This window comes from Epinephelus fuscoguttatus, linkage group LG4 (assembly GCF_011397635.1).
Source record: "Epinephelus fuscoguttatus linkage group LG4, E.fuscoguttatus.final_Chr_v1".
NCBI lineage: Eukaryota > Metazoa > Chordata > Actinopteri > Perciformes > Serranidae > Epinephelus > Epinephelus fuscoguttatus.
The window spans coordinates 23745907-23759271 of NC_064755.1; the positions used below are offsets into that span (position 1 = coordinate 23745907).

The 13365-nt window shown below is 44.2% G+C and overlaps 1 protein-coding gene across 1 annotated transcript in view; it reads right to left on the minus strand.

The window, feature by feature from the left end:
• Positions 1-36: 36 nt before the first annotated feature.
• Positions 37-13365, minus strand: part of otogl (otogelin-like) — a 32766-nt gene continuing 19437 nt past the window's right edge. The window contains exons 32-57 of the mRNA XM_049574261.1: positions 13098-13277; positions 12735-13013; positions 12533-12650; positions 12362-12441; positions 9987-10945; positions 9079-9256; positions 8818-8960; positions 8704-8727; positions 7802-7894; positions 7519-7708; positions 7014-7231; positions 6699-6840; positions 6412-6597; positions 6066-6278; positions 4971-5075; positions 4737-4844; positions 4490-4591; positions 4308-4412; positions 4101-4141; positions 3929-3992; positions 3469-3647; positions 3209-3313; positions 3016-3135; positions 2616-2661; positions 912-991; positions 37-793 (exon numbers count right to left, since the gene is read on the minus strand). Coding sequence (XP_049430218.1) covers positions 593-793; positions 912-991; positions 2616-2661; positions 3016-3135; positions 3209-3313; positions 3469-3647; positions 3929-3992; positions 4101-4141; positions 4308-4412; positions 4490-4591; positions 4737-4844; positions 4971-5075; positions 6066-6278; positions 6412-6597; positions 6699-6840; positions 7014-7231; positions 7519-7708; positions 7802-7894; positions 8704-8727; positions 8818-8960; positions 9079-9256; positions 9987-10945; positions 12362-12441; positions 12533-12650; positions 12735-13013; positions 13098-13277 — 4259 coding nt within the window. The 3' untranslated portion in view covers positions 37-592. The remainder of the gene's footprint in view (positions 794-911; positions 992-2615; positions 2662-3015; positions 3136-3208; positions 3314-3468; positions 3648-3928; positions 3993-4100; positions 4142-4307; positions 4413-4489; positions 4592-4736; positions 4845-4970; positions 5076-6065; positions 6279-6411; positions 6598-6698; positions 6841-7013; positions 7232-7518; positions 7709-7801; positions 7895-8703; positions 8728-8817; positions 8961-9078; positions 9257-9986; positions 10946-12361; positions 12442-12532; positions 12651-12734; positions 13014-13097; positions 13278-13365) is intronic.

The window sequence follows — 13365 nt, forward strand, 5'->3', positions numbered from 1 at the left end:
GCAGGTCATGAGGACAGAGACAAAGACACTGTTAAATCTTTTATTCCCCTACTTCAAAATACAGAAACTACAAAAAAAGCGCAAAGGTCACATTTTCGAAACTCATTAAACTTTTCTAAGGACACAAAGCTTCGTATTACACTTTCATTTGCACAAAGGCTAAATGTATTTCCTAGGACAAACCAAAATGCATATACAGAGTTTGAACCCAATAGCAGATATAAAAAATGCAACAACTTCTGTGTCAACATGATATCAATTGTTAATATACAGTAGGATAAAAGGCTAATGGCATCGTATCATCACTTGAGAGCACTAGAAAGCTGACTGGGTTGGCACTGCAGGTCTTAAAGAAAATAAAGACTAATGTGCATATAAAAACTACTTCAAAACAACCTCCCACTTAACATCAGTTATTTTCAATATCTTTAAGTTACAGCTATGACTCAGGGTCAGTGTAAAGTGTACCATAGTGACAAATAAAATGAAACATGGCTGGCTTTTATGCTTGTTAAAAAATCAAACCCTCCTCATTTATCCATCTATTCATACATTCTCTGTATTTGTTGTGCTCTCGTATATTATTTTGTTTTTAGTTCCATTGGCAGGAACAGTCCAGAGGTTCTTGGAAGTTGTACTCCACGACTGTGGCGTTGCGAGAGCAGTAGAGTGTGACAGAGCGGGTTTGGAGTCCGCTCTCCCGGCAGCACTTACAGAACCGGGCGTGACTGTTGATGTTAAAGTTGAATATGGTGGCAGATGGGCATTTCCCATCACAAGAGTAGACTGTTACCTATAAGAGGAAGGGAGATGATGACATCAAGAAGTATAAAGCAATAATTGTCGTTTAAAATAATGTTTATTTGCCAACTTAGCCTCTTCATTTTAGGTTAGCATCTCTCCTGTCTCACCGGTGCGTTGCTCCTGCAGTCATCTTTTCTAATGGTCGTCCGAATGGCCACACGTTTGCATGTCTTAGCATCCTCTTTACCTACACACACGTTCACACAGAATTAAGACGCATACACAGAGCAACACTCAGAAGTCACTCCAGACACCAGTACTTTCAGAGCAATAACATCACTGACACAACATGCCATTTAACATCAGAAAACATAAAGATGCAAGTTCAAGCACATACAAAGAAATGTGCACACACACAAACATACTGGCAAACATATGCTCAAACACAAACACATTCTTTGATCGTTGTACCGCAGAGATCTGTCACTCACACAACCCTGAAAGACCTATTGAGCAGGGCTCTTTGTTGCCCAGCAGTAGGAGCTCGCTTTGATTGACAGTTGGGTGACGGGGGGCACAGTTCTCTCAGCAGAGATCTGGCTCTCCTATTGGCTACTGACCTAAACTTAACCTTACTTTTAAGCCAATCAAAGCTGGTGTAAAGGATTCTGTGTAAGGCTGGAATGTGTGAAAGGAGTAGATGAACTCCAGTTTCTTTTTAATGGATAACTGGAGCTCATTTTATCTCACAATTTGATTTGTTAAAGGCTCTCTCTTTTATATCCTCTCTATCATATTTAACATTGCATATTTGAGGTTTTGATGTTGTTCATGTACTGTGTTTGGGGATTAATCAGTGGAAGGAAGAAAATGAAAAGACAAGACACACCAACATAAAAATAGACTCACACCACACACATTCACGCAAAGCTTGAAAGTGCAAGTGAATGAGTCACTGAGTGTCAGGATGCCAGAGAATCACAATAAGGTGGTGGTACCTGTGTCACAGTTAGTACTACCAGTGGGTGTTACAGGATTAACGGTAAATGGTAAAACACCCACTCCAGAACCTTGGAGCATCGTCAGGATCACAGCAGTCCGGTTCAAAGAACGTCAGGAGAACACACACACAAGGTTATGCTTGGTTCAGAAAACACAGTTCACTGTCACACACAAACACACACAGGACGGAATCAGTGCAGCTGGCATGCACATGGATTTCGCTTCTTCTTTGGGCCACTCCGGGCAGCCAGCCAAGGAACTCAGTCATTTGATGTACTACAAAGAGCAGCACAGCAGGGCAAATTCTAACCCCTGCACCATCTCGCATCCTCATTGGTAAAACGCTCACCGTGGCGCACCCTGATTGGACAAACTGCAAGGTCACGGCAAAAGCAGGCAAGCGGGCGAGGCTGCAATGCCGAATCCACAGCGAGAGAAAATGTCACCACTGCATGTTTTTAAAGCTTTAATCCGCACAACAAAAATATCTTATTACTGAACATCATTTTGTAAAGTAGACATGAAGAACACTTTGCATGTCAGCGTCTTGAAACCACAAGCTCAGGAAGTTGTATGTTAAATTAGTAATTATATTAAATGTTGTCATATCCACCAAATATTCCTTCTGTCTGAGCTGTGCAGGCTCTTGAATATGCAAACAGATGATTTGAGGCCAAACTTTGAAAGCCAGGGATTGTGGGAAATGTAGTGAAAGGCCAACAACAGACTTTATCTCCACCCTCTACAACAGGCCACACCCCCATCCACTCAGCCAATAAGCCCATCCACTGCCAGGCAACAAGGCGCTCACCCCTCCGATTGGCAGCTCAAAGCAATACCAGTAGCATCAAATAAACTGGGAAACTCACATGTCCTGCAGCAACCGTCCACATAGCTCTGAACCACACCGCCACTCTGCAAGAAGACAGTAAGACAAGAGACCGAGGTTAAAGCTTAAGATGGTGACTTTTGGTCACTACATCCTGACAGTATAACATGAGACTGTTAAAAAAAATCATGTTCCCCTGCCTCCTCCTAGTGCTCCTATTGGCATTTGCATGAATCCATCAATGAAAACAACCAATCAGAGCAGAGACGTCTCTAACACAGCTGTAAATCATGTCAATCACTGCTTGTGAACTGCAGTCAAACTGTCAAACTGGGCAGCGCTGATCAATATGAGTCAAGATTCTGTAACTGCATTGCCTGCTTCTCACCTCAAATGTTGTCAGGAAAATTCAGATATATATTATATTTACAGGTCCTGACCTGAATACACTCTGTGTCATTAAAAGGTGGGCAAACCACCCCAGAGGCAAGTATCACCGCTCCCACTGCTGTTTCCATGCAGTCGTAACGTGTGCAGTTCTCCACCCAGGAACTCCCTGCCTGCACACAAAATCAGAATCAGTACTGCTCAAAAAGTGGAGCATTGAGCACGTGTGAATGTGTTTGTCCTTACAACGAAAAGCTCTGTTGTCCCGTTTTCGTTGGTGAAAGTACAGGAGACATTTTTGCAGGAGCCACAGCACACCTGAGGGTCCGTGGATGTTACGTACACCTGGTGCTAAAAAGATGAGGGGAATGCAGACGTTAAGGTTGAGCACAAGATGCAGAAGGGAGGATAAGTGGATGGGGCATGGTGTAAAACATAAAATACTGCTTTTCACAATGACTATGTGATCTATCAAAATATTACATTAAATGTGTTTGGATACATACTGGCCCACATTTTTGAGAGCAGTTGACAGAGGTAATTTCCATGGCATAGAAGCCAGAGTCTGGATCCTTGTGATGAAGGCAGTGGACGGTGTAACACAGCTCCCCTTCAAAATACTGAACCAGAGACTGGCCTGGGCCCAGCACTGTTACCCCTTGGAAAAGACACACCTCTGCCTTCTCTATACACACACAAAAACATACGATAATATTCATGCTGTACCATAAGTGACAAATACAAAAATTTCCTAAGATTTTTTTTTTTTTTTTGTCTTTGTTTGATAGTTCAGGTATGACAGTAAGGACACAGCCTTAGTACATGAGGCGCATGCTCTACCAGGTGACCTCCTGGGCACCCTAGGATTTAAGACTTTTTTTTTTAAATCATCTGCAGGAACCCTGCTAATTGTCCCACTAGTGTCAGGTGTGAGTCTGTGAGCTTTCATGCTTGTGTTACACATACGGCACATATGCTGAGGACAACCGCAGTTGGTACTGCTGTCTGGAACCTCGACCACCACTTCCCCCTGAGAGAAAAACAAATTGCTGACTTAACAGAATTTTCTCTCTTTTTCTTCTTAATAGCAAAGACCTGATTAGACAGTGACTTGTGATGCAGCTTTTTGCTGACTTACCACCTGACAGATGGGGAGAGAGCTGTCCTCACATTGGCATTCTGGGAGTGACAGAGAGAAAGTTAAAGAGAGAGGTGGCGTGAAGTTTATGTAAGTATGTGACAGGCATAATAACTTCAAGATAAGATCAATCCAGTCATCAACTCAACACACATCAGCAACAAACAGGATGTATATGTATGTATGAGAGTGTTTTTGAGCGTGTACCGCAGTGCTGCTGCGGGCAGCAATGCCCCGGGATAGCAGTTTGAACCAAAGTGAGACCAGGTGCACAGGTCACAGATGATTCAGGGCACAGGTTGACATCACATACTGCAACACATGAGAGAAAGTATAAAGATGACTTTGAAGGTACACACACATATATACACACACTCTCACACACTTACCACAATGGTACTGTGGACAGCAGCTGCTGATAGTGTTTAGATCCACGGCCAGAATTTCTCCATGTGAGCATGTTGGAATAGGTTCAATACATGACTCACACACTGCCCCAACAGAAAACACAAACAACAAATTCAGTTCTGTTGCTGTAATTGATGGTGGTGCCAAAGATGGAGACACAGCAGATGGCCTGCCTCATACCAAAGATTTAAGTTTTAGACTGACCCGTGAACCACAATTAAAACTTACCACACAGGTAAGAGTAGCAGCAGGATTTCTCCCCCCTGACCTCCACTAGGAACTGATCTTCCCTGCAGTTGGGGGCGGACACAGGTGGGCATGCCATGGGGTCACACTCTGAGGAAGACCAGTCACAGCAAAGTGTTTAGTGAAAGTAAAAGTCCAGGCCAAATGTCACACTAAACAAAAAGTTTACAACAAAACTTTGCAGGCAAGAGTTGAGAAATTAAAATTTGTTTTCACCACATCTGTACTCGGGGCAGCAGGACAGAGCGCTGTAACCGATCACCAGTCTGTTTCCATTATCACAAGGTGGAGCTTCGCTGTCACAGATGGTCATGTTGCACTCTGACAAGTAGTGAAGGAGCAAAAAAGGCAATAAGGAAATATAGCTGAATGGGTCATATGTTCACTGAAATGTAATGATTTCTGTTTTCTGTTATTCTCACGTCTTTACAGTGAACAAAGGATCCAAAAAAGGTGAGCATTCTTTATGAAGATTGGGGAATGCTCAGCACTCCCCAGACACATGCATTTTTGCTAGGGGTGTGCCATATTATCTCATTCACGATAATACCAGCATAAATTTTAATATGATATGAAAAATCCATATCGTGATACTTACAATATTTCCACTTGTTGACAAATTGACATCATACTGTTTCCCACAGCAACAACAAGCATGGCTGAAAGCGAAATTATTACTCACTCTGCGGTGGTTCCAAAAAGAGGAGCAGCTTCAGTAGTGTGGAATAAACTGTGGTATCGTTAGGCCTGGGCATCCTGAATGTTTTATGAACAGCTCCGGACTTCTCAGACTCTTTCAGTGAGTTACAGCTCAGAGGGAATTCATGTTATCGCACGTATTGCCCACCCTTTATTTTTGCTAAAACCACAATATTGTAAACACTGATGAGTAGCGTGCCTGCACTGTTTTAGTGAAAATGCATATGTTAGGGCAGTACTGAACATACAACTAGATAAATGAAACTTCGATTATACTGCGTGAGCTGTGTGAGAGTTTGTGAGCGGCTGTTTTGTTACAGTTTTGTTGTTTTTAAACGCAGCCCCCCACCGTGACGACAATTCATCAAGAATGTTTGAATTCTTTGTTCACTGTGGAGTCATGTGAGAAAAACAAAGTTTTCTTCACAAGTTTTATGTAAAACAGGGTGAGTATTTGACACACAAATTATCATTTGGGGAGGCGGTGAAGTATTCCTTTAAAAGCAGAACAAAGGGAGAAGATTAAACCACCATCTCTCAAATACAGCCTCCAGAAGTTTGTTTTTTGGATCAGATGCTTTGCTTGGCAAAGACTTTAATCTCTAAACTTACCACAGATCTTCTTTGGGCAGCAGGCTCCTTCTTCCAGTACATCCAGTACATACTCTCCCTCCCTCTCACACAGTGGCGTCGGCACAGAGTTGCAGTCTGGCTCGACAGCCACCACAGAGCCATTCTCCATACACTTGTACAGACAGCAGCTGCGAGAGGAGCCATTCCACACCTCGCCCGGGGCCCGGGGGTTGCCATCATTATCTGTGCACACTGGATACATCAGAACCAAGTAAATACACCGTATGTGAGTCTAGGAGTGATATAAGGCACAGTCCAAAACTGATTCAGACTCTCTGACAGTGCAGCTTTCGTCACAAAGGCATGTAATTACTCTGTCACTCACCACAACGGTCCTCAGTTACACAGTAAGGGGAGTCAGCGCGGTGCAGGATGGTTCCACTGCGGCACACACACTCCTCTCTGATGAAGGAGCAGGTGGTCTCCTCATAGTACTCTCTGTTCAGACAGGTGCGACTGGCGCAGGTGCTCACACATGGCTGATACTCCTTACCGGGGGGACAGCGCAATGCTACAGGATGACAGGCACTTAGCAATGCATGAGCAAATGGGAAACACGAATGGGTACATCTGTGTTATGTGTGTGTCATTTCTTTGCCCGTGTCTCCTTACGGCAGAAGTTGTGTCGTCTCCAGCTGATGCACACTTGATGTGTGTAGCAGACCGCCACGTACGCAGCCAGGAAGTCACATTGATGATCCTTGTAGTGCAGATCCCCCGCCCACATGATGTCGCAGAACTGCTCTGGTGGGACCTGCAAACTCACAAGCAGGGCAAATTCAGTTAGGGCTTTCATTATTTTCATTATAGATTAATCTGTTGATTTTTTCAGATCACACAATTGATGGTTTGGTCTTTAAAATGTCAGAAAAAAGGTTAAAAATTGAAATGTCACACAGTGATGTTATCAAATAACACTGTAGCTACCTTGCTGTGGCATGGCATGAAGGCTCTCTGGTAGAGCATGGAGAGACAGGTGGAGCAGTCCCCGATAGTGCAGTTGTCTCCGACTCTGCGTGTGTGTTCGGTTTCATCTGTGGTGTGGACTCTCCAAGCCTGCAGGAAGAGCACCATGTCTCCCACCTCTCTGACAACTGTCCCATTGGGCAGCTTCAGGTCATCTTCTGGGTTCCCGTCACAACAACCTGACATAACGGGCAGACAGATGGCCAGTGTAGGTGTGTGTGTGAGTTATATCGCTGCATTGTCAGCTAGAAATATATATGTGAAGCAAGATGATGTCTGTGTGAAACTGCTTCATTAAACTACATGGCTCTCAACATCTCAAACTGTCATATCCCATAAGGACTCACGTCAAAGTGATGCTGCTGTTTAGACATTAAACCTTTAGGTGGTAACAGCTAGCGCTTAGATAAATGACGCTGGTGCTGATCTGGTCAAAGCTAGTGTGTGTGTGTTTGTGTAGACTCACCACACAGTCCTCGAGTTGGCACAGATGCATTATAAGGAGCGTTGTACTGCAGCACCATGATGCCAGTGCTGTGATACCACTGTATGCTGATCCCGCCAGGTGTGTGGATCAGATACATGCTGCCTGTGTCTTCCACGTAAAGAGAGTGACGGGAAAATGGAAGCCTAGCAGGTCGGTAGTTTACTGTCACCTAGACAAAGATGGACAGACAGGCACAGAAGAACCACTTTATTTGTGTGGAATAAGTTGAACTTGTGGCACTGAATTAAGTAAAAAGACTCACCTTGCGATCCAGTCGGTTGATAATGATTCTATAGGAGGAGGTAGTAATGTTCAGCTTCTTAAAACACAGACCAGATGTTCCACCTGTAGGACTCTGTAGGGTAATAAAATTAGAAAATGTAATGATACAAGATAATATTTATTGAATAAGTGGCAACTTTCGATTTTGATGCAAACAAACTTGACCCTTCTCTAAGCCCCTCCCTAGAACAACCACCAGTCTCCAATATCTGAGTTTAAGTAAATGCAGGAAGATATGGTTGGGCCACGAGAAGACACAGGACTGATTTCACCCAGCTGTCTTTCGCTGTCCGTGGGCAGCTCTGCTCTCTCCCAGCCCTGGCAGCTTTCCATGCAGCCTTGATCTCCTGGACCCAGCCGCACACAGCAGCTTGTTTTCCTGCTGAATGTGTGTGTAGGATTACTTCCAGTAGAAGACACACTGATCAGCTGCAGATGGATGCGGGTTGATTATTGAAGCATGTTTTGTTTAATAGCTAATATTAAGTCGTGTTTGATTGTGTGAGGGACTGATTAAATCTGACTTAACCCAAATATTTACCGGTGCTTACAAGTATCACGTGAATGCCTGCAGCTACCAACTTCTCTGAAAGTGCTTAATCTGCAGACAAACATGTCCACATTTAAGACCAGTCATGCAAGTGCAGCATACAAAATCACCTAGTTTAAAAGTCACTAAAATCACTCGCTTCAAGCCCCAAACAAAAAGCCACATAAGTCAGCAATGCTAAGTAATGGGCTTATGATCAGACACTCATATCATGTTTCTTCTTCTTCCGCCCTTGCCAGACAGGCCTAACAACAGTAACCAAGAGGGGTGGGCCTTAGCGAAGGGTCAACTGTAAGGAATGATAGGGAAAAAAGAGAAGAGACTGTACTCACCGTTCGTCTGATGGAGTTTACGCTCTACAAAGAAAACAAAACATTTCACAAAAAATATGGTTTTCAGATGTCTTTTTTTCAGACACAGTTCATATTTAATTTTTTGTATGTTACCTGGCTGGTCGGACATTTCTCAACAGTGCCAATAATCGTCTCTCTGGGCAGGTTAACCAGGATGTAGGATCCGTTATCATACAAGGCCACGTTGTTGCCATCAAATGTGATAACTCGCAGGTCTGACATCACAGTACAGCGACCTGGCAAAAGCATCAGTGACATCAAACACACATCGGTGCAACAAATTCTCATCACTACACATGCCTTTTACTGAATCACTGGGAAAATCTGATTTTTAATGTTAACAACCACGCTTACAGGGGCACTGCCACAGTGGACAGCAGGGGTCTGTGTTGATGAGGATGGGCAGGCCCAGCAGACTGCACTGGGGCTGGGTGGTGTTGTAGCGACAGTGTAGAGAGGAGTTGTGAAGCAGCAGCTCTCCATTGAAACAGATCAGCTCAACGCACTCATCAATGCGGTAGGAGTACGGAGGCTGTGGAGACAAAGACACACAGTTTGCTTTTACAAGGCTTGTTTACACATCACAGCACATCTTAATAGCCATCTGCAGAGTTTTTTGCATCAGTAAACACAAATATTTGCGTTTTTATATATTGAGCTGTTCTTTTCCAGTCTCCAAGTCTTCCCATTACATAGTGCCTACCTGTACTGTATATACAGACTGTTATGGATTCATACCTGTGGTAACAGTTTCCATATTGCTGATATAAAAGTATTTTACAAGTAGCGCATAAAACATTTCATGACTTATACAACATTTCTAAGAGTGGAGCAAACCTTTTTCACTGATGTGTTTTCACAGTCACACTAATTAAAGCAAAGCTGTCAATATAATGAATGATGACCGCATTTAATTAAGCCGGTGTGGTTTTAAGTCTTGGTATTGTTCATGCTGACTCACTGTCACACTGTCATGGCATACTGGGACACTTGAATAGAGCAGAAGCATTGTTAATGTTATTAGTAATACCTGCACGTTTCAAGCAAGTCAAAATGTCTGTGGTAAAAAAAGACAAGCCTGTACTGAAATAATCACTTTAATGGTAAATTCATTCATGTGAGTAATCAATTACATACTACACCTAGCAGAACTGTCCCAATTTATCAAGTTCAGTAAACAAATTTATCTTCAAGATGCTTATATGCAGGTTCATGAAAAGTGTGTTTGTGGCCGTGTACTGAACTTTAACTACAACACTTACTGTGCATGGGGTAGTGGGCCAGATGAATGGCTGTGTGGTTGTCGTTTCCTCTGTCACAGGAGAGGTGTCAGGGCTTGGGATTACTTCTGTGGTTACTGGCTCAGTAGTGGGCTCAATGGTTGTAGGAAGTGGTGCTGTGGTTGTCACCACAACTGTTGAGGTGTCTGTTGGAGTGGTGGTCGCTGTGGCGACCATTGTAGGCGAAGGTGTAGGCTGAGTAGTGGTTGTGGTTTCAGTGGTGGTTTCAGGGACAGGGGTGGTGGAGGTGAGGGCTGTTGTGATGGCTGTGGTGGGTGGTGGCGGAGTGGTGGGGGAGGTTAGTGGAGGTGGGGTGGAGGTTACTGGGGGTGTTGGCGATGGTGTTGAGGGTGTGATAACGGTGGTGGAGGTAGGAATGGAGGGTGAGGTGGTAGAAGAAATAGTGGTAGGGGGTGGAGGAGAGGAAGTTGAGGGCACTGTTGTGGCCTCAGTGGATACAGTGGAGGGTGTTGCTGTTGTGCTGGTGGTTGTTGTGACCCCTGTGGTTATCGTAGTTTGAGTGGGGGTCATCTCAGTCGTGCTGAGAGTGGTCGTCTCTGGCAGTGTTGAGGGAGTGAGAGTGGTAGACATAACAGTGGTGGGAGGGGCAGTTGTAGATGGAGATGTGGTGAGCGGAGTGGTGACGCGCTCAGTTGCTGATGTAGTACTGGGAGTAGCGGGAGTGGTAGTGGTGGTTGTGGTTGTCGTGGGCCTGCCAGTAGTGGAGGAGGTGGTAGTAGTTGCTCTGGTGGTGGTTGTGGTGGTGGTCGTAGTGGATGTGGTTGTTGTAGTGGTGGTTGTGATTCTAGGCCTTGCAGGGGTAGTAGTAGTCGTCGTAGTGGTTGTTGTGGTTGTAGTTGAAGTAGTTGGTGGAGCTGTTGTAGTTCTGTTGGACCGCGTCACATATGCAAACGGTGTTGGAGTTGGGGGAAGGGACACACCTAGTACAGACAATTAATATTGTAAGTACATATTTTATATTGAGTTTTGAAAATGCATTTAAGTTTTTTGGCGCCATTGGACAAAAATTCTATAATAGCCTTTCAGCACATTGTAATTCAAATGGTCGAGTTCTGCACCTCTATCCTGTGACTGGAGACTTTTGCCAATCACAAGTCATTTCAGAGGCTGCTCCTATTGGCTGTTCAACAAACACAGATGCGTGTGCACATGCCTTCAGATGATGAAAGCCTGATTCAACGGCAGAAAATCCTACAGAAGAAGTTGCTATTCCAGCGCTGGCAACAACGGCCTATACTGCAGAGCAACCCATAAAAGGGAAGACGGACTTTTCAAAAAGAGGGTCTTAAGCCCTATTAGCACGGGACTAGTATTACCAGGGAGCCTCATGTGATTTAGAAACTACCCTCCCATGTCTGTGTACCATGCGGCACATTTACATAAGCCTGTCTGTATTTTACTCAAATTCACTGTCATTATCCCCCGGATATAATGCGCACAGTAATTTGTATCTCCACTCTCCACAGAAACACTTCACAGCACCACTAGCAGTGATTTAAAGTATTAATCTCCTTTTTTATTCTTTTATTAAATGTTGGTAAACAAAAATAACAGATTCTGACACATATTGTCACATGTCATCCATCTCATCATCTGTCGAGATTCTCTCTTCTGACGGGTTTGAGCCTGCTCTTTCTGCGAATGGGTTGCAGCTTTGTAGGAAGATGAGCCTCCTGCACCCAAAATGCTGTCAAAACTTCAGCTTATAATTGCCAGAACAACGTCCATAGTTCTTGACTGGAAAAGAGGCAGAAAAGAGGTGCAGAGAAAACAAAAAACCTTATAACAACCCCAAACTCCGGGATGCCGATTTGCATGGGACTTATATTATCACATGACCTCTGTGTTGGGCGAAATATGGTAGGTAATTTGCCGTGAAATTGTTACAATCTCTGCATATAGTACAAATTACCAGAGGCCCCAGGTAATACTAGTCCCATGCAAACAGATCTTAAAAGAGAGTCTGACAATAAAACACAATAAAATACGTGATAATATCGGCAAAGCATTTCAGAGATGGAGAGTAAATGTTGCTAATAATTTAGCCTTCTGCTAACTGTAGCCAAAAGCTCACAACTTGCTAATTCAAGTCCATGTTTACGTAGGTATAGCCTTGAGTCACAGCATGTCATCTCACATGGCTTTATCGGTCCACAGGTTTGCAAAAAAAACAGGACAGTAACTCTCATTGAACTGCTGCTATATAATGGCATCAGAATCACAATCATGATTGGGATGATTGGTGAATGACCAATACTCATACAGGTTACTGCATGAGGCATAACATAACTTTTTAAAAGCACTTTTAAGACAAAACACTCGTCTGTTGTACTCACAGTCCTCTGAGTAGACACATCTTCTAGTGACTTCATCAAGGACCATATTCTTGGGACAACGTGGGAAGCAGCCCTCTACACTGTAACATACAGACACTATTTCAGCACCTGAGCTAAGCTTTGATTATGTTGGTTGAATAATGAGTGCCTTTATTGAGACAAGCCTCTTACGGAGGCAGGAACTGGCAGCGGGTGGCATCTGGATCACTGCATGTGTGGACACAAGGGCTCGCACAGGCCTGGTAACGCCACTCACACATCATGCGGTAAGGTATCACAAAGCTGCTCTCTGCCAGAGAGGAAAAACACCAGATTAGTTATTTTTTTGTGTATGTAAATAGATATGTGTTGGGTATATGTGTGTGTTTCTGACCCTCCAGTGTGAAGCTGCTGCTGGCTTTGAAGCCCTCTGAGGTGTCATATCTCTGAGCTCGTGCAGCAGTGCGTGTCAGTGTCAGAAAGATTCCAGGTTGGCCGACGAGCTCAAACGAGGTGTGACCTGGCAGAAACAGCCCCTGGTGCTGGATAAAGGTTGACCTGCGACCAAACTCTGGCCCTCGACTCCAGCGCTCCAGCTGAAGCCGGCTGCGTCCTGACACGACAAGGAAAAAGTTTGGTCTTTCTGCAGACTCCAGTGACACCACAGGGACACCTGCGAAAATAAGCGAATGGGAGTTAATTTACCCCAAAAACACAAAGACTAGTCATGTGTTATTGTGTGATTGTGGGTGCTTACGTGATGTTCTGTCCTTCTGCAGGCCTGCTGTGATCATGAAGTTGAACAGTAAGCCTGGGGCAGGCAACTGCCCTGGTCTCTCTCTCACCAGAGGAAACACTGAGCTGCTGGTGCGATTCACTCCAAACATGGTGTCATTATAAACAGCACTCACCAAGGAAAATGGGCCATCGCCTAGCTCTGTGGGGAAGCGAGGAAAAGAGAAAGGAAATTAGTGCGGTGACAAGCTGGCAGGGAATCAGAGTGTGTAAGGTTTGGAAACAACAAT